We start from the raw sequence: 20,549 nt of genomic DNA on the forward strand, positions 1-20,549 counted from the left end.
TCTGGCTCTGCAAGGGGGATGGCGGCGCGACTCCGGGAACGGACGATCGAGGTCAGGCCCTGTGTTCGAACCCTCTGGAGCTAATGGTGTCCAGTAGCCTAAGAAGCACAAGCTAGCTGCATGCAGGTAGGTTTGCTTCTCTCCCCTCAGTCCCTCGTAGCAGTGAGTCTGTTGCCAGCAGATCTCACTGAAAATAAAAAACCTAACAAATAGTTTCTTTCTAGCAAGCTCAGGAGAGCCCACTAGGAGCACCCAGCTCTGGCCGGGCACAGATTCTAACTGAGGTATGGAGGAGGGGCATAGAGGGAGGAGCCAGTGCACACCAGATAGTACCTAATCTTTCTTTTAGAGTGCCCAGTCTCCTGCGGAGCCCGTCTATTCCCCATGGTCCTTACGGAGTTCCCAGCATCCACTAGGACGTCAGAGAAATAATAGATGGGGCAGCTTCAATAAGTTAAATGTATAGGAGGTGTCATCTCTTACTGGGTGTCCATACATCATATGAGACGCTCATTTTTCTTGAAATTTTGCATCCATGGGGCACTGCAGACGCAGCAAAGAGCCACTCACAGTGTACCAGTGACTATACAGGAAATCGTTTTATACACATACAAAATCACATATGAAGAACAAAAGAACTTGACACGAGGAAAAGACTCAGTCACACACAATTGTAGAAATATCACAACCCAAACTGATCAGTGTAAGCTTCTATTGGTTTAATGAAGCGGCTTTAATGATTGTTATTGATTTTTTATGGACATACACAAAGGTGATACAGGTACTATTTTATTGTTGGAAAAAAGGTAATTCAATGCTAGTTTGTAATTCTAGATTTTTTTTTCCAATCTCAATGCCTTTTCTCTTTGCTGTATACAATATAGGCAAACCATGTAATCAATAATGCTGGGAAAGGGTTGTCTATTATACTAGATACTAAGACACTTATAAGAGGGAAGTCCCAAATAATAGGAATTTAATTACCTACCGGTAAATCCTTTACTCGTAGTCCATAAGGGATATTGGGAGAATCTAGTACGATTGGGCAAAGGAGCCGATGCACTTTAAATTTCTTTAACTGGGTGTGCTGGCTCCTCCCCTCTATGCCCCCTCCCACAGGCAGTTATAGGTAAAACAGTGCCCGAAGGAGAAAGGACATTGGGGGAATCTAGAACGATGGGAACGTCCCAAAGCTTCCAGAACGGGCGGGAATGTGCGGAGACTACTGCAGCACCGCCTGCCCAAACTGGGAATACTCTTTGGCCAGGGTGTCAAATCTGTAAACTTCACAAAAGTATTCTTCCCCGACCAGATAGCAGCTTGGCATAGTTGCAAGGCCGAGACTCCACGTGCATCCGCCCAGGAAGAACCCACCGACTTTGTAGAGTGGGCCTTCAGAGACTTAAGAACAGGTAAGGCTGCCGACACAGTGTCCTGTTGGATAGTAAGCCTAAGCCAACGAGCAATGGACTGCTTCGAAGCAGGGCAACCCTTTATCTGCGCATCATATAGCATGAACAAGGAATCAGTCTTACTGATCCGAGCCGTTCTCTTGACATAGATCTTCAAGGCTCGCTCAGCATCTAATGCCTACGGAGGACCAGAAGTGCCAGAACTTGACAGGACCACAGTAGGTTGATTCAAGTGGAACGCAGTGACGATCTTCGGCAGGGACTGCTGCCTAGTCCTGAGCTCCACTCTGTCCTCATAAAAGACTTAATAGGGGCTTTTACACGATAAGGCCCCCAATTCGGAGACAAGCCTAGCAGCAGCCAGGGCCAATAACATCGCCATCTACCACGTGAGATACTTGTCTTCTACTGTCGACAGAGGTTCAAACTAGGAGGACTAGAAATTCCAACACTATATTCAAGTCCCAGGGTGCCGTGGGCGGCACAAAAGGAGGATGAATGTGAGGCACCCCTTGCAAGAAGGTCTGAACTTCTGGCAATACTGACAATTTCTTCTGGAAGAAAATGGAGAGAGCTGAAATCTGGACCTTAAAAAAGGAACCCAGACGCAAGTCCTTATCCACACCAGCCTGCAGGAAACTGAGGAACCGTCCCAAGTGAAATTCCGCAGGCGGATACGTGCGGTCCTCGCACCAAGAGACGTATCTCCTCCAGATATGATGATAGTGTTTTGACGTCACAGGTTTCCTGGCCTGCACTATGGTAGCAATAACCTATTTTGGAAAGGCCCTTTTGAGCTAGGATGTTCCGCTCAACCTCCATGCCGTCAAACGAAACCGCTGTAAGCTCGGGTAGACTAACGGTCCTTGTTGAAGATGATCTCTTCTCAGTGGCAGAGTACAGGGGTCTTCGACGGATCCGCGTACCAAGCCCTCCGAGGCCAATCCAGGGCAATCAGAATTGCCTGGACGCCTTGATTCCTGATGCGCTTGAGCACCCTTGGGAACAATGGAATCGGAGGAAACAGGTAGACCAGCTGGTAAGGCATCTACTGCCCTCGCCTGAGGGTCCCTGGTTCGTGAGCAATACCAACTAAGCTTCTTGTTGAGTCGAGAAGCCATCATGTCTATTTGTGGGCAGCCCCACCGTTCGATGATCTGCTGAAAACACCTGATGGTGAAGCCCCCACTCTCCCAGGTGGAGATCGTGACGACTCAGGAAATCCGCTTCCCAGTTGTCTACTCCCAGAATGAAGATTGCGGTCATTGCTCTTGCATTTCTATCTTGCCAGAGGAGTATCTTTGACACCTCTCGCATGCAGGCCCTGCTTTTTGTCCCTCCTTGCCGACTGATGTACGCCACTGCTGTGGCGTTGTCCGACTGTACCAGGATCGCGTGATCCCTGAGCAGAGGAGAGGCCTGAAGCAGAGCATTGTAGATCGCCCGAAGTACCAGAATGTTGATCGGAAGGAGAGCTTCGTGGGCTGACCACCTGCCCTGGAACTGAACCCTCTGGGTGACAGCTCCCCATCCTCTCAGACTCGCGACCGTTGTAAGGAGGATCCAATCCTGAATTCCGAAACTTTGGCCTTCCAGTAGGTTGGAGGACTGCAGCCAGCACAGGAGAGAAATCCTGGACTGAGGCAAGAGACGAATTATCTGGTGATCAGGACCACTTGCTCAGGAGATCCAATTGATAAGTCCTAGCATGGAACCTTCCATACTGGATCGCCTCATAAGAGGCAACCATTTCCCCCCCAACAATCTTATGCAAAGATGGATGGATACCCGAGTAAGCCAGAGAACCATGCGGACCATCTCCTTAAGTGTTCTCGCCTTGTCCTCTTGGAGGAACACTTTTTGGGCCACAGTATCCAGCAACATTCCCAGGAACAGGAGCTTCTGAGTTGGATCCATCCATGGTGTGACAGAAACTGGATAGTGCAGACTATATGGAGCAATAAAAGCTCCCTGGATCTTGCTTTTATCAGGAGATCGTCCAGGCAAGGGACAACATTGACCTCTAGGACCGGGAGTTGGAACATCATCTCTGCCATCACCTTCGTGAACACCCTCGGAGCTGTGGACAGGCCGAAGGACAGCGCCTGGAACTAGTGATCGTTCAGCAGGGCAAACCTCAGGTAAGTCTGATGTGGTGGCCAAATCGGGATATGGAGATAGGCATCTTTGATATCCAGGGAGACCATGAACTCCCGTTCCTCCAGGCCCGCAATCACTGCTCGCAAGGATTCCATCTTGAAAACCTTTAGATAAGGGTTCAAGGATTTTAGATTCAAAATGGGAACCACAAACAGGTTGGAGTAGTAATCCTTTCCCTGTTGTTGCAGCGGCACTGGAACAATGACTTGGGATTGGACCAACTTTAGGATGGCCTGTTGCAACGTAACACGCGTATCCTCCAAAGCTGGTAAGCTTGATTTGAAAAACCGTTGGAGAGGAGCACTGTCGAACTCCAGCTTGTAGCCCTGAGAACTGAGGTCTTTGACCCAGGTATCCTGGCTGGAACTTCCCCAGATGCGGCTGAAGTGACTCAGCCGAGCTCACAGCTCGAGAGCCCCTCGGGGTGGGTGGGCACCATCATGCTGAGGCCTTAGTAGAAGCTGTACTGGTGCTCTCCTGAGGACGGCGATCGCTGGTTTTCTGGTCTTACCTCTGGTGCCTCTAGCCGCGTTGGAGGCACCTCTGGCCCTAGCTCTAAACCTGTTAGACCGAAAGTACTGGGTAGACGGCCCCAGATGGGACGCCTAGCCGGCGAGGCCCCAGAGGGGAGAAACGTGGATTTTCCCTGCAGTAACTTTAGAAATCAACGTATCCAATTCTACCACGAAGAGCCATTCCCCCGAAAAGCTTGACACTGCGCTTAGATTCTGCGTCCACTATCCACTGACGCAACCACAAAGCCCTGCGTACAGACACTGCCCTAGCAGTGGTCCTAGCATTATTATTGCCTATCTCCTTGAGAGAGTCACACAGGACACGTGCAGTGTCCTGAATGTGTTTCAGGAGAGTCACTGTAGTGACCAGGGACATATCCCCTGAGAGGCACTCATGACTCTGAGTAGCCCAGGTATGAATGGCATGAGACATCCAGCAACCTGCTATGACCGGTCTTTGAGACATACCCGCTGCTGTGTAGATAGACTTTAGTGTAGTCTATATCTTCCTATCCCCAGGGTTGCCGGCAGTACGCCTTCTTGAATAGGTGCAAGACAAACGTCCACAGCCGGGGGTTCTTCCCAGAATTTTCTGCCTTCAGAAGCAAATGGGAAAGTGTTTAAAAACCGTTTTAACGCTTGGTATTTTTTATCTGGATTTTTCCAGGCTAACTGAAATAGGTCATCTATATGCAGAATCAGGAAAAGTGACACTGGGCTTGTTCTATATGAAGAAAAATGACTGCTGTGACGCAGCGTCCTCTAGAGGGAGTTTTAACACGTCCCGTATAGCTAAAATGAGGGGTTCAATACCCTGTGCAGATGGGGAATCCCCAGCAATAGGTTCCAATTCCTCCACCTCTTCCAGCAGTCTGAATCTGAGAGTAAAGCAGGTAACCCACATTTTTGTGGTCCTGAATTAGAGGGGGGGGGGGCTGCTCTGCCCTTGCAGCCAGGTCTGCAACAGCCTGCTGCAATTGTTGAGTTTTTTGAGCATTAGCAGTGAGCTAAGATGACATATCTGACATCATGGTTTTAATGGCATCTAGCCAGGAAGTCTAGGTGCCTGGTGCCCCCAGTCCCCTCACTGAGCTGCAGGGACTGACTAACATTGTTCACAAGATAATGAACCAGACCAAGGAGAGAATCTTGTATGACATAAACTGCATAACTGGTGTTTTACCATGTTTACAGTAAACACTTATACACATAGACAAGTAATATGATAGCAAGCCTGCCCATACTGTATGTGAGAGGGAGACAGAGAGAAAGGACCAGCACACCCAAGCTAAACAGCCCCAGTGAGGCTGCAAGCTGATATACCATGATGAAACACCAGTGTGTTGTCCTTTTCAGGACACAGATTAGTGTACAAAAGCGGCTCTCCCACTTCACTACACCCCGTACCAGTTTTCCTGTGTATCCTGAGTGTCTGGAGGAGCTGTGTGCGCCTGCTGCTGTAAGCAGAGAAAGGCGCCAAAACGCCATTGGTCCCGCTCTGAGGAAGCTCAGCCCTTGTAATGGCGCCAGAGTTTCAGCTATATTTATACTGGCAAAAGTCTCCCCATGAGTATAAATCACACAAGTGCTAGTTTTACCCACCGCTACCAGTGTACACAGGGGGGCTATAGCGGGCCACCCCCAGGTGGGTCCCATATGCCGCACCCGCGTTCTGCCACACCATGAACCGGGAGACCCCCCTAGTGGAGCCCCCGATTTGGACTCACCACTGATGTCACCTTCAGGCTATCGTTAGGGGTGTGCGGCGTGCTGCGATTGTCACCGCAAAGGCGCAGTGCCCCGCTGTACAACAAAGATTTAAAAAGAAACTGAAGAAAACTCTCTGGAGCTTGCAGAGTGTGCATCCTCTCCTGAGGGCACTTTTTTCTAAACTGCCTGTGGGAGGGGGCATAGAGGGGAGGAGCCAGCTCACCCAGTTAAAGAAATTTAAAGTGCACCTGCTTCTTTGGACACAGTCTATACCCCATTGTAATAGATTCCCCCAATATCCCTTATGGATGCTAGAGAAATAAAGAGCGCCCCAGTCCATTGAACCATTCTTGGACTGCATCACATTACACCTCTCTCTCTCTCTCTCTCATCACCATACACCTGCTTTTATTGACAATATATTCTGTCAGCGCTCACTTTCTGCACATTAAAGAATCAAATAACACTCCGCACTTCATAGTCTGAGGGATTCTGTATCATAGGGTTAATTTTAACAATGCAAAACATCACCATATACAACCATAACAAAATGTCACACACAGAGCAATGGGAAAACATGTTAAGGGAGACTGCACAACCATGACTTGGGGAGGGCGAGTGACCTGCGCTGTTTGAGTATGCTCAAACGGTCTTTACTTTCTGGATAGGTCAACTCAATTTAGTGAATATTGTGTTCTGGGATGCAACCTTGCATTGCACATTTTTGTTGTTCTCCCATAGAGGTACGCAAACAAATCTGAAATTTTACTGCAATTCTGGGTGTACAGTCTATGGCAAATATACACGCTCCCTGAATTGCGGTCCCTAACTGAATTGACCCCTGTGATACTATTATAATAGATACTATTCTGTCTAGTATCTAGCCTCAGCAGCCAATTACTACTCACAGCGTACAAATGTTATGTATGTATTTATTGGTGAAAAGGGAGCAAAGAGCACAACTAGCTTATGTTATATGGGATATAAACATAATATTCTTCTATACTGGACAAGAGCATATTTTTCAATTCAGTGTCCAGTGCTGGAAAAGTATGCTAGTACCTGATTAAGTTCTTCGTCATTGGCGACTGCTAAAAGGATGTGCCTTGGAGTAATTCTGCCTTTTTTGTTGTCTCTGGCTGCATTTCCTGCCAGCTCCAAGATTTCAGCTGCAAGATAACAAAATAGTGTTAAGCAACTCATCTACAATAATTTACTAATGGGATCAGGAGGAATGAATCATAGTAATATATACAGTGGGGCAAAAAAGTATTTGGACAGCCACCGATTGTGCAAGTTGACCCACTTAAAAAGATGAGAGAGGTCTGTAATTTCCATCATAGGTACACTTCAATTGTGAGAGACAGAATCTGGGGAAAAAAAATAACTAGGAAATCACATTGTATGATTTTTAAACAATTTATTTGTATATTCTTGCGGAAAATAAATATTTTTTAATTATGCCTTGGGTAACTCTAACACCTAATATACCAGCGGTAGTTTGACCGCCAGCCTAGGTACGGGTTCTGCCTGCAGTGGTTATCTTGTTTTGTAATAAAACATTTTTCTTTTCTTTTAATGCACTATCTGGCACCCCCGCTTCCACATATATAAAACCTTTATCCTGCACCTATTACAGGAAAAATTAACATATAGCTGTTCTTTCCAAATAGTCCAGTTAGTGAGACCAGAAATCAATGTGGTTAAAAATGTCTACGCGAAGGCGCTCAACTTTATTCCCTAACAAAACTGAAGAGAATATTCTTTTGATTGTGAAAATGAATCTCAATAAAGAACAGCTTTCTACTGCTGGAGTGTAATATTTAGTTTCCTTTCTTTTGCACAGTATAGATGCCCTAAATTTAGATATATATCTGGGTCATTCCATGAAATATAGGACACAGGGGCTAACTCAGCATGGATCGCATTTGTAAAGTTGCTTGCAGGCAGCTTTGCAAATGCAATCCTTAGCAATAGTAATATCCCTTTCACACTGCACAAATAACCTGGTATCGACACGGCATATTGTCGGGTCGACACGGGTCTGTGTGAAAGAGGGCCATGGTTGAAATCCCGGGTCGCCTGACCCGGTAATTCAACCCGGGAATAAAGCAGTGTTATTCCCGGGATGAATACCGGGCCAGTGGCAGCGTGAACGGGCTCTTGGGACGATGCGATCCGGGACCCCTTCTCTACATAGGGAGAGACGGCGCGGAGATGAGCTCATCGTCCAGCGTCGCCTCCGCTGCTATGTCAACCGACCCGGCAACTTGCTGTTAGGGTCCAATGCCGGATCCCACCTGGGAAGGACCCGTTTACAATTCCCAGGTAGGATCTGGCATTGGCGATGTGAAAGGGGTATAACAGGTGTTACCTTCTTGCTGCATTAGCAATTCCAGTGCTGTGACTGAGTCAAAGCCTGAGATCAACATCGCGACTGATGGTTGCGATGTTCCCCACAGACTGCCAGCTGAGTAAGCGTCAGCTTATTTAGGCTGGTCATTGCAGGGGGTCTTGCAAGGCCAAGAACTCTGCGTCTGAGACCCCCCATTTTCCAGCAATGCCGGCCGTCCTTCCGAACGCCTCTACCTGTCAGTCAGGCAGTGGTGTTCGCAATACTGCGATAGGATCACAGGACCTGTTCTGCACATGCACAGAATGTCCTGCACGTGGATCAGTTTCCCACAATACATGAAAATTAAACTTCACATAACTGCTAACACTTTAATATATTTATGCTGGTAATAGATCATAGTATATTATGTGATAATTGAAAAATCAAAATGTTTATTGCACATAGATTTACTGTGTAAACATTGAACATACTGTATATGGATGTTGTTGAAGTGGATGCAAAAACAGCTACTCTACACATTTTAAAAACTTATTTCATATGGCTATCATCACCAGATGAAATATTTTATACATCTTCTCAGTTGATCAGGAAGATAAACAGGCCTATATTGAGTAATTCACATGGAATCTATAGGTCTGAGTAATTTGTACTGGAGCCTTGACTGGGGACAGAAATGTCACATTTGTATGTAACATGAGTAAAGTCAAAATTTATTTTAAGTATAGTTTGGTTAACATTCAGTTTTTTTGTGTGTCAATCATAAAAGTTTAGGTCTTATAAGTGTATAACATAACAATCATATTATAAAAATAAGTAGGAGAGCAGGTTTAAATATATGTCTCCTCAGTTCCTATGTCCATTATGTTGTAACATGAGTCACGCATATAAACAATAATATTGAACTACTAAGAGTGTACATATTTTCTGCTTCTAAAGGCCTCCGCACAAGGTCCGATTTTGTAATTGATAATAAGAGATATGGGAAAACTTACCATTGTTAACTCTTTCTTCAAGGTCCATAGGATCCACAGGGATGCTGGTAGAGACCAGGACAAGCACCGTGCTCAGAGCATAGTCTGAACCACAGAGTTGGAGATTCCTTTATCCCTTAGGAGGGATGATGACTCAAGAGCCATGCAGTCAAAGACAGGCAAGCTAACTCCAGGTGAAGGCAGTGACCTTGTACCAATAGGCCGGTCGTAGAGGAAGAGGGAACGTACCGTACCGTACTCTGCGGCGTGCACATCCTGGTGACTGAGGAAGTCTGCTTTGCAATTGAGGACTCCCGGGATTAACAGCTGAGATGGCAGGTAGATGACGTTCTGCCAAGGCAAGAATATGTGCCACTTATGTCATTGCGGAGGCACTGCGAGAGCCACCCTGATGACTGAGGTAAGCCACTGCCATGGCATTGTCAGACTGGACTTGGACAGGGGAAACTGGGAGAGCCCTTTCTGTCAGAAACCAGCGCCCCTGAAAGGAGTTACTGCCAGTGAAAGCTCCCTGTCCGCGGAAGCTGGCGTCCGTTGTGAGAAGAGTCCAGTCAGGGATCCAGAATGGACGTCCCTTGTCAAGGCTGTTTGTGAGAAGCCACCATGAGAGGGACACCCGAATATCCTGCGGCAGTATCAATGTTTGAAATTTGATCTGCTCTGGTAGACCATTTCATCTGGAGTGTATCAGGCGCTGTACAAAGCCTGGTGTAAAACTGGCGGTATTACAGGTTGAACCCGATGGGCTTTTGCCTCTTTTCAACCTCATTAACTATGTAACTATATTACTATTTCACCATGTCGAAGGTGGATACCAAGGAACCCAGGGAATGCATTGTTGAATGGATTGAGACCCATTTCTGGTGAAGTAGATTGCGGATATGCAACTGTACTGCTGCCACCTTGTCCTGAGGAAGGAAGATACGTGGGTACCAGTAGTGCACAGAGGTGGAGCATGCTTTGAGATGGGATGAGTGAGGATTTGGCACAATTGATCAGCCATCCGTGATTCTGCAGGAATGACTTTGTCACTTGTAAGTGACAGTACAGAACCTCCTGGGATTGCGCCAGAAAATAAGAGGTCGTCTAGGTAAGGAAATATTAAAATTCCCTGCCGCCCTGGAAGCGGTGGACAGTCCGAAGGGTAGGGCCTGGAACTGGAAATGCTGATGCAGGACAGCAAATCGGAGATATTGCTGATGACCGGGTTCTATAGGTACATGTAGGTTCGCATCCTGGATATCCAGGGAGACTATATATTCCCCAGGTTGCATAGCCAGGTCAATTGAGTGTAGGGTTTCCATGCGAAACTTGGAAACTTTGAGGTATTTGTTCAGTAACTTTAAATTTAGAATGGGACAATAGGATCCAATTGGTTTCTGAACCAAAAAGAGTGTAGAATAGAACCCCTGGTCCTGCTGAAACAATGGGACAGGGATAATGACACCTGACTGTCGTAAGGAGTGAACTACAACCTTGAGCGCCAGAGCTTTGGCAGGATCTGTCGGTGGAGTGGTAGGAAAGTATTGTCTGGGAGTGGAGGCGCTTCAGGAAGGAGAGAGCGGACCCATGAGAGACCACTTCTTGGACCCAGGCGTCTGCCGTGATTTGATGTCATGCGTGGGTGAACTGAAGAATTCTGCCTCCCAATCTGGGGTCCCCCAGGGGGAGGCCCGGCTCGTCAGGCAGGGAATTTATCCTCTGGCTTGGTAGTTGGACGTCTAGTCGCCCAGGCTCGTTAGGTTTGGGTTTGGAGGCCTTGGCTGTCTGACGTATTCGTGGAAAGGTCTGACCCTTGGCCTTACTCTGTGGATGAAAGGACCGAAATTACAAAGTCTTAGACCGCACTGAAGAAGCCGAAGGTAGACAAGCTGTCTTGCAGGTTGCCAGTTACGCTACAATTTTGTTCAGTTCCAGTCCAAATAGTAAATTGCCCGTGTATGGCACAGCTTCCATGGCCTTTTTGGCGTCCGAATCCACCTTCCATGAACGGAGCCACACTATGCAGTGTGCTGCAATGGAAACAGTGGAAGCTTTGGAGGATAACAGAACACAGGACCTCATACAGTAAGAATTGCAAATTCTGCTTTTTAACAGAATTTGCTATACTTTTGCTCGCATGCTGGGGGTCACCCATCGCAATTTCAGCGTGATCGCAGAAATTGTGGATGCCTCCTGCTGGCGCAGCCTGGCTGCGATGACAGGAGGGCCGCCACCATCTTTGTGATCGATCAAGCCCACACCACCCATTTGCCCGGCCATGCCTCAGTTTCCCTGACGCCGCTCCTGCAATGCTCCGTCTAGTAAACGAAGCGTTGACACCCCACAAACGCCTCTGCCTGATTGACAGGCAGAGGCATTCGCATTTACTGCGGTGTGCCTGCAGTAAATGCGGGCGCATGCACAGGACGGGCCCTGCACATGCGCCCGCATCATCATTGTATTTTTTGCTGTTGCGATCCAACCTGAAAAAGCTCCAGAATCTAAAGCAGATTCACCAATGTAATGGAACTCTTATTTAAATGTGTCACATGAGCAAAATGGGTCTCCCATTTTGGGAAACGTGTAAAAGGAGCTGAGCCTTTTAGGGGCCGTAAATTTCTTAGGCGTTTTCCAAGCCTCATTCCGCTGACACTACCTTCTGTCACTTGCGCAAAGGATCCTTGACAGTGGGGCTGGTTTAACATCTTCTGATTGAAGTAAAAATGTAGCGCACTAATCAATGCAGCCACATGAAATTTGGGATTTACCTCGTCCCCTGAGGGGGGAGTCTGCATCAGAAACCTCAGACTGATCTACAGGAGCAGATGATTCTTGCGAATTAGATAGTGGCGGAGACTAAAGAAGGCACAATACATTTAGTTACAGTAGGTGCCGCTTGCCCTGTACTAAATGCTGAAATGCAGCAGAGGAAGCAGCCAAACTCGAGCTAGAGAATGAGTCAAACCATGGAGGAGGGACGGGTGGGGCTGCAAATGTCTGATAAACAGACTTTAATGGCTGCTGGAATTCCATAGGGGGAGCCATGGTGGGCTGTACTGGCTATGGTAGACTCATAGGGGGAGCCACAGGTGGGGTAGCAATATAGTCAGCAATCATTGCCAGTAGATTAGAAAAAGAAACCCATGGATGCGCTTGTGCTATCACAGGGGGGGGGGGGGGGAGGGGTCTGTAGAGTGTCACTGAGGCAGTATGTGACAATGAGCCCTCACAAAAACAATGTAATGTGTGGTAGAGTAAACCCAAAACACATTAGTATTCAAGGGTCACTGAAGAAAATAAAAAGTACAGGGACAGCAAATATACTATACTGTAGAAAACAGAGAAAAGTTCAAGCAGCAGCACTAACATAAGTAACATACAATGCAGAAATACAATTTTAACTACAATGGGCACTGATATCAACTGCACAGCCATATGGAGAAGTCTGGTAGGATGCAGAGCTGTATACAACTTGTGATGAGGTGAGGTATACAGGGAGACACAGCCCAACCCTTGGGACATGCAGAGCTTTCAGGAGGAGGATGAGGGAGGAGCAGACCAGGGCAGGAAGACCACTGTGGAATGGTGCTCTGGGCTGGGGGAGGGGCCGCTGGGGAAGCACTGACCTCCCCTATGATGACTTCCACCACCAGTTCTCCTGGCCTGTAATAGGTCCCCAGCGCCAGTGTACATTTAGCCCTGGTGGTCTAGTGCGGCCCCGGGGGCACTTATTGGTCTGGGAGCATGTCAGTGCCACCGGTCCATCTCCCGGGACTGACGGCATTAGGAGTGCATAGTGTGCGGGAACCCGCCTTACCTGTCCCCCTTGGTGTCCGCTGCAGTCCCACAGGTGTCCCCTGTATGTCCTTTGCTAGTACAATTGAGCATGGGTTCCTGCCGAAATCACCGACCCACTCGTGGTGTCGCTGACCGGAGGGGTTGTAGGAGCATCAGCGCTGGCGTCTTTTGTACTGCCAGGCGCTGAATGCTCATAAAAGAAAAGAAAGATAAAAGTAAAAAACAAAAAGATTGGGCTGCTTTACATACATCCAAACGGTGCGGCACTCACTTCAATAATGCAGCCCCACTATGAAATCGGTGACCAGCTCTGCTGGGACCAAACAAAAACTGAAGAGCCTGAGCTGTAGGCGGGGTATGAGAAGAGAGGGTCTAATGCATCCAGGGAGCTTCAAAAAACCTTAACTGTTCAGTGCCTGTTCTGGACTCATATTCCAAGGTTATCCCTGTGGATACCTATGGACCCTGACGAAGAAATTGCCATTTTCAATCGGTTGGAACGACTAATGTCATCATTAAGTGTGTATGCACTTCCCAATGCCGGCACCCAGCCAGGTACAGTCCGTTCACGATGTATCGTTTGGGGACACATCGCACCGTGTGTTTGGACCTTAAGCATTAATTATGGTATGCGGCCAGCATACCGCTCATCAGGTTCCCGGCTGTCACAATGCAGACGACGGGATCCCGACGGGGGCACCATACCGCCACCGGTATACCAGCGAGGTAGGCGATCCCCCCTCTGTAGAACGCTGGTCACAATACTGAAGGCTACATCCCATCCCCCTCACAATCCCGACAGTCGGCAAGCTGACTAGCAGGGACTATTCCCACTTGTGGGTGTCCCTCGCCACTGAGCCTGCAAGCAGGCTTCATTGCGCTCGCCTCCCCCGCCGGGCATCTAAATACTGGGATTCTGCCAGTCGAAACCAGCCTATATATATGTGCTACACAGTAGACACTACACAGCTCTAGTGGCCGATGTTTCAATGTTGTAATTCCAACATTTTCATCATGGCATAGATAATATATAAATTGTTCTACCCCAAACTATTTGCCAGCCAGGTGGCATTAAGAAATAGCCAGGTGGGCGAAGTGTAATCTGGCTGGAGACAGGTATAAATTGTAAAGTCTCTTGCACATATTGTTCACTTTCTGGACAAAGTGTTGCATGCCTACACTCTGCATACCCTCTGTGCAATGTTCCTGCTGTCCAAGCTGCACAAACACAGGGGGTGGGAGTGGGGGTTGGGACCTCTCTTATTGTGGCCGTCAGACCCCTGGAGCAGGATAATGCAGGGTGGCATGTATAAAAAAATAAATAAATAAAAAATAAATAGGTGGCGCACCGCTAAAATTGATGTCGGGGAGAACACTGATACAGCATTCCATAGAAAAAAAAGTAAAAAAAAATTACTTTTTTTGAATCTCTGTACAAGCTTGAACATATTTTCTTCCTTTCAAATATAGAAAGATACAGTGGCAGTTGCTCCGTAGAGGCTTCGATTGGCTAGTTTACAAAGGAGTCTTGGAGTGTGGGCAGATACAGGAGGGAGGCAGTGACTGGTCTGTCCCAGCTGTGATATATGCCCGCAGAGTCCCGCACCACGTATACACTTTATGCTGGTATTTAAGGTAAGACCTTTTATGTATTCTGCAATCCCTGATGACAGTATGGATATTAAAGCACTGAAACGCTGGAAGTTAACTGGTGTGTTTGCAGACTTATTGAGGAAGTGAGTGCCGCACCATCGGGATGTATGCAAACATGCTTTTGTGGAGGCAGCAAATGCAGTAAATATATTGAAAGTGACAGTGTGTGTTGTGTGTGTCTAATATATATATATATATTTTACACACACACACACACACACACACACACACACACACACACACACACACAAGGAACTGGATGGTATCATCTCCACAAGCAGCAGCTGACGATTTGGGATAGAAGTAGATTAGATATAGAACAACGATCATCCTTTCTTTCATTACTATGGCTGGCATGTCGGACTGGTATGCCTAGGTAACAATTATAATGTGTTCCACCAGAGACATCCACACACCAGAAAGACAGCTAAAGCAGCTTTTACCAGCTGTCAGCACATAACATATGCTGTGCGAGACATCCTCTAGCCACAACCAGTTACTAGGATAATTTTTATTTTTTTTGTTTTATAATAAAGAAAATAAAGAGTTTTGGAGAAATAACCTGCAGAAAGAAGAACAGCTTTAATGATGACTGCCGGTGACCAGAATACTCTATGGGGGAGATACAACGGAGCATAAGATTTGCAATGTGCCACAACGAACATAGAACATAGGGGTCATTCCGACCCGATCGCAAGTTTTTCGCAGCCGTGCAATCGGGTCTGAACTGCGCATGCGCTGTGGCCGCAATGCGCAGGGGCGTCGCTGCCCGGCAATGGGGGACGCCGGGCAGCGATGAAACTAACGAAGATCGGGATCGCAGTGCCAAACGCAAGGTGATTGACAGCAGGAAGGCGTTCCTGGGTGGCAACTGACCGTTTTCTGGGAGTGCTGAGGGAAACGCAGGCGTGTCCAGGCGTTTGCAGGGCGGGTGTCTGACGTCAATTCCAGGACCTGACAGGCTGAAGTGATCGCAGCGGCTGAGTAAGTTCAGACCTACTCAGAAACTGCACAAAATTTTTTGGCACAGCTCCCCTGCACATGCCTTCGCACACTTGCACTCCCCCATAGGCGGAGACTATCTGAACGCACGGGCTGCAAAAAATTGCAGCGTGCGATCAACTCAGAATGAGGTCCATTGTTCATCTTTTACTCCTACTCTATGAGGTGAAAACAAAAATGAACAAGGTTTCTCTACCTGGATAATTAGCGCCGAAACATCACATCTAACTGAATCTACCCCTAAGCATAAATACTGATGTATATTTATATCAAACGCGATGTAATAAAAACAAAACAAGCAATGCTCAATCTAGGGATCAAACAGCGCCAAAGTGGTAATGCACATGCGCAGAGATGGATTCGTGACTGTGAAGGGAGTGACAAAAAGTCAGCATTTGGGGGAAGCAACAGGGGTGCTAGAAAACCGCAGGCGTGTCGGGACCATTTTCTGTGCATGCCATAGTCAGCCACTGTGCATCTGTACGTAGCTGGAGAAGCCCAGGCAAGACGCTCAATTCTGAGACAGCACAGGGTTGCTCTGAGGTTCGATGATGCGATGGTGCGCCCCATGGGGGTAATTCCAAGTTGATCGCAGCAGGAATTTTTTTTAGCAGTTGGGCAAAACCATGTGCACTGCAGGGGAGGCAGATATAACATTTGCAGAGAGCGTTAGATTTGGGTGGGTTATTTTGTTTCTGTGCAGGGTAAATACTGGCTGCTTTATTTTTACACTGCAATTTAGATTGCAGATTGAACTCACCACACCCAAATCTCTCTCTCTCTGCACAGGTTATATCTGCTTCCCCTGCAGTGCACATGGTTTTGCCCAACTGCTAACAAAATTCCTGCTGCGATCAACTCAGAATTACCCCCCATGGCCCTCATTCCGAGTTGTTCGCTCGTTGCCGATTTTCGCTATATTGCGATTAGTCGCTTACTGCGCATGTGCAAGGTTCGCAGAGCGCATGCGGTTAGTTATTTTACACAAAAGTTAGGTATTTTACTCACGGCATAACAAGGATTTTTCATCGTTCTGGTGATCGTACTGTGATTGACAGGAAGTGGGTGTTTCTGGGCGGAAACTGGCCATTTTCTGGGAGTGTGCGAAAAAACGCTGGCGTTTCTGGGAAAAACGCGGGAGTGTCTGAAGAAACGGGGGAGTGTCTGGGCGGACGCTGGGTGTGTTTGTGACGTCAAACCAGGAACGAAACTGACTGAACTGATCGCAATGGCAGAGTAAGTGTCGAGCTACTCAGAAACTGCTTAGAAATTTCTATTCGCAATTCTGCTAATCTTTTGTTCGCAATTCTGCTATGCTAAGATACACTCCCAGAGGGCGGCGGCTTAGCGTGTGCAATGCTGCTAAAAGCAGCTAGCGAGCGAACAACTCGGAATGAGGGCCCATGTTCTCGCTTTTTTGTGCAAGTGGTGGATGTGAAACACCTGTAGTGGGCATCTTTATGCACAAGATGGCATGAATCAATAACAGATTTTAGAGAGTCTGATGCATATAAAATCACAGCTGCGCATGCAACTGCATTCACCTCTGTATTAGGCCCATTGTCTGTTGATAAACGCAACTCTCCTGGCAGGTACTGTATTTTAACTGGCTGAATTTGATGTACTTTCAATACAAGTCAATTTAGAGACAGCACCACCAAGCAGAAGTGTGCCGAGACATCTAAGAGAAGCATTCTGCAATAATGTACACTTTGCCCACAAAGGCCCTCTTTTCTTTAAATTCCATTTTTCTGGTTTCCTCCTAAAATACTGCTGGATTTAGTCTAATTTATGACCTAAATAATCCATGAGAGTACACTCAGACTGTCTTTATTACAATTGTGTGTCTCATTAGATGTATAGCAAGCTTAAAGAAGGTTTAAAAAAACAAACAAAAACAATGCCCTTTTGTGAAGTGGAAATGGCAGCAGAACTTTACAACATGCCCGCTCCATCCTCTTAACTTCACTTCAACAATCTCAATATGCAAAATGCTATCTCTGCACAACTCATCAACCATGTTGCTCCTATGCAAATGCTGCCATTGACCTCTGTACACTATACAAAGTGATGAGCTTTGGTGAAAATCTAGGAGCACCTGTGCAGAAATGCAGAGAGTAATCAGTAGATTTTTTTGTGGTGTCTTTGTTATTTTGCATTTTGTATATTACTCTTTTGGGTCTCCTATATCATTGTCTACGGTATCCAGTGCTATTTTATTCCAGAAAGAGGTAGAAGTCACACGCCAGCTTGGAACTAGTTTCACCAGATGCTACCATTTTAGCTTTTTTATAGATCGGAGAACCATTTACCTGGCCACAGGACCTTCAGCAAGCTGGAGGTGGGTTGAGGTGAGTACTGATAATGGTTTTCATAGTACTGCAATTTTCATAAAGAATAAATAAGCACTGGCATTGATTATACTAGAAGGTAAAAATAAGATTTTACTCACTGGTAAATCTATTTCTCGTAGTCCGTAGTGGATGCTGGGAACTCCGTAAGGACCATGGGGAATAGACGGGCTCCGCAGGAGACTGGGCACTCTAAAAGAAAGATTTGGTACTATCTGGTGTGCACTGGCTCCTCCCTCTATGCCCCTCCTCCAGACCTCAGTTAGGATACTGTGCCCGGAAGAGCTGACACAATAAGGAAGGATTTTGAATCCCGGGTAAGACTCATACCAGCCACACCAATCACACCGTATAACTCGTGATACTATACCCAGTTAACAGTATGAAATATAACTGAGCCTCTCAACAGATGGCTCAACAAGAACCCTTTAGTTAGGCAATAACTATATACAAGTATTGCAGACAATCCGCACTTGGGATGGGCGCCCAGCATCCACTACGGACTACGAGAAATAGATTTACCGGTGAGTAATATCTTATTTTCTCTGACGTCCTACTGGATGCTGGGAACTCCGTAAGGACCATGGGGATTATACCAAAGCTCCCAAACGGGCGGGAGAGTGCGGATGACTCTGCAGCACCGAATGAGAGAACTCAAGGTCCTCCTCAGCCAGGGTATCAAATTTGTAGAATTTAGCAAACGTGTTTGCCCCTGACCAAGTTGCAGCTCGGCAAAGTTGTAAAGCCGAGACCCCTCGGGCAGCCGCCCAAGATGAGCCCACTTTCCTCGTGGAATGGGCTGTTACTGATTTAGGATGCGGCAATCCAGCCGCAGAATGCTCCAGCTGAATTGTGCTACAAATTCAGCGAGCAATAGTCTGCTTAGAAGCAGGAGCACCTATTTTGTTGGGTGCCTACAGGATAAAAAACGAGTCAGTTTTCCTGACTCCAGCCGTCCTGGAAATATAAACTTTTAAGGCCCTGACTACGTCCAGTAACTTGGAATCTTCCAAGTCCCTAGTAGCCGCAGGCACTACAATAGGTTGGTTCAAGTGAAAAGCTGATACCACCTTAGGGAGAAACTGGGGACGAGTCCTCAATTCTGCCCTATCCATATGGAAAATCAGATAAGGGCTTTTACATGACAAAGCCGCCAATTCTGACACACGCCTGGCCGAAGCCAAGGCCAATAACATGACCACTTTCCACGTGAGATATTTCAAATCCACAGTTTTAAGTGGCTCAAACCAATGTGATTTTAAGAAACTCAACACCACGTTGAGATCCCAAGGTGCCACAGAAGGCACAAAAAAGGGGCTGAATATGTAGCACTCCCTTTACAAATGTCTGAATTCCAGGCAGTGAAGCCAGTTCTTTTTGGAAGAAAATCAACAGAGCCGAAATCTGGACCTTAATGGAACCCAAATTTAGGCCCATAGTCACTCCTGACTGTAGGAAGTGCAGAAAACGACCCAGCTGAAATTCCTCTGTTGGGGCCTTCCTGGCCTCACACCACGCAACATATTTTCGCCAAATACGGTGATAATGGTTTGCGGTTACTTCTTTCCTGGCTTTTATCAGCGTAGGAATGACTTCCTCCGGAATGCCCTTTTGCTTTAGGATCCGGAATTCAACCGCCATGCCATCCAACGCAGCCGCGGTAAGTCTTGGAACAGACAGGACCCCTGCTGTAGCAGATCCTGTCTGAGCGGTAGAGGCCATGGGTCCTCTGATATTATTTCTTGAAGTTCTGGGTACCAAGCTCTTCTTGGCCCATCCGGAACCACGAGTATCGTTCTTACTCCTCGTTTTCTTATTATTCTCAGTACCTTTGGTATGAGAGGCAGAGGAGGGAATACATAACCTACTGGTACACCCACAGTGTCACTAGAGCGTCCACAGCTATTGCCTGAGGGTCCCTTGACCTGGCGCAATATCTAGTTTTTTGTTTAGGCGGGACGCCATCATGTCCACCTGTGGCCTTTCCCAACGGTTTACCAACAGTTGGAAGACTTCTGGAAGAAGTCCCCACTCTCCAGGGTGTCGGTCGTGTCTGCTGAGGAAGTCTGCTTCCCAGTTGTCCACTCCCGGAATGAACACTGCTGACAGTGCTAAGACGTGATTTTCCGCCCATCGGAGAATCCTTGTGGCTTCTGCCATCGCCATCCTGCTTCTTGTGCCGCCCTGTCAGTTTACATGGGCGACTGCCGTGATGTTGTCTGATTGGATCAGTACCGGCTGGTTTTGAAGCAGAGGCCTTGCCAGACTTAGGGCATAGTAAATGGCCCTCAGTTCCAGAATATTTATGTGTAGGGACGACTCCTGACTTGACCAAAGTCCTTGGAAATTTCTTCCCTGTGTGACTGCCCCCCAGCCTCGAAGGCTGGCATCCGTGGTTACCAGGACCCAGTCCTGTATGCCGAATCTGCGGCCCTCTTGAAGATGAGCACTCTGCAGCCACCACAGTAGAGATACCCTGGTCCTTGGAGACAGGGTTATCAGCCGATGCATCTGAAGATGCGATTCCGACCACTTGTCCAAGAGGTCCCACTGAAAGGTTCTTGCATGGAACCTGCCGAATGGAATTTTGCTTCGTAAGAAGCTACCATTTTTCCCAG

General features: G+C 47.2%; 1 protein-coding gene across 2 annotated transcripts in view; it reads right to left on the minus strand.

Annotated features, from left to right (window-relative positions):
- LOC135056327 (core histone macro-H2A.2) overlaps window positions 1-20,549 on the minus strand; it is a 77,069-nt gene that overhangs the window by 23,681 nt on the left and 32,839 nt on the right. For both annotated transcript variants that reach the window (XM_063961319.1, XM_063961320.1), the window contains exon 3: window positions 6,860-6,966. In XM_063961319.1, the coding sequence (XP_063817389.1) occupies window positions 6,860-6,966 (107 nt within the window). The remainder of the gene's footprint in view (window positions 1-6,859; window positions 6,967-20,549) is intronic.

Source organism: Pseudophryne corroboree, chromosome 3 (genome assembly GCF_028390025.1).
Source record: "Pseudophryne corroboree isolate aPseCor3 chromosome 3, aPseCor3.hap2, whole genome shotgun sequence".
Lineage (NCBI taxonomy): Eukaryota > Metazoa > Chordata > Amphibia > Anura > Myobatrachidae > Pseudophryne > Pseudophryne corroboree.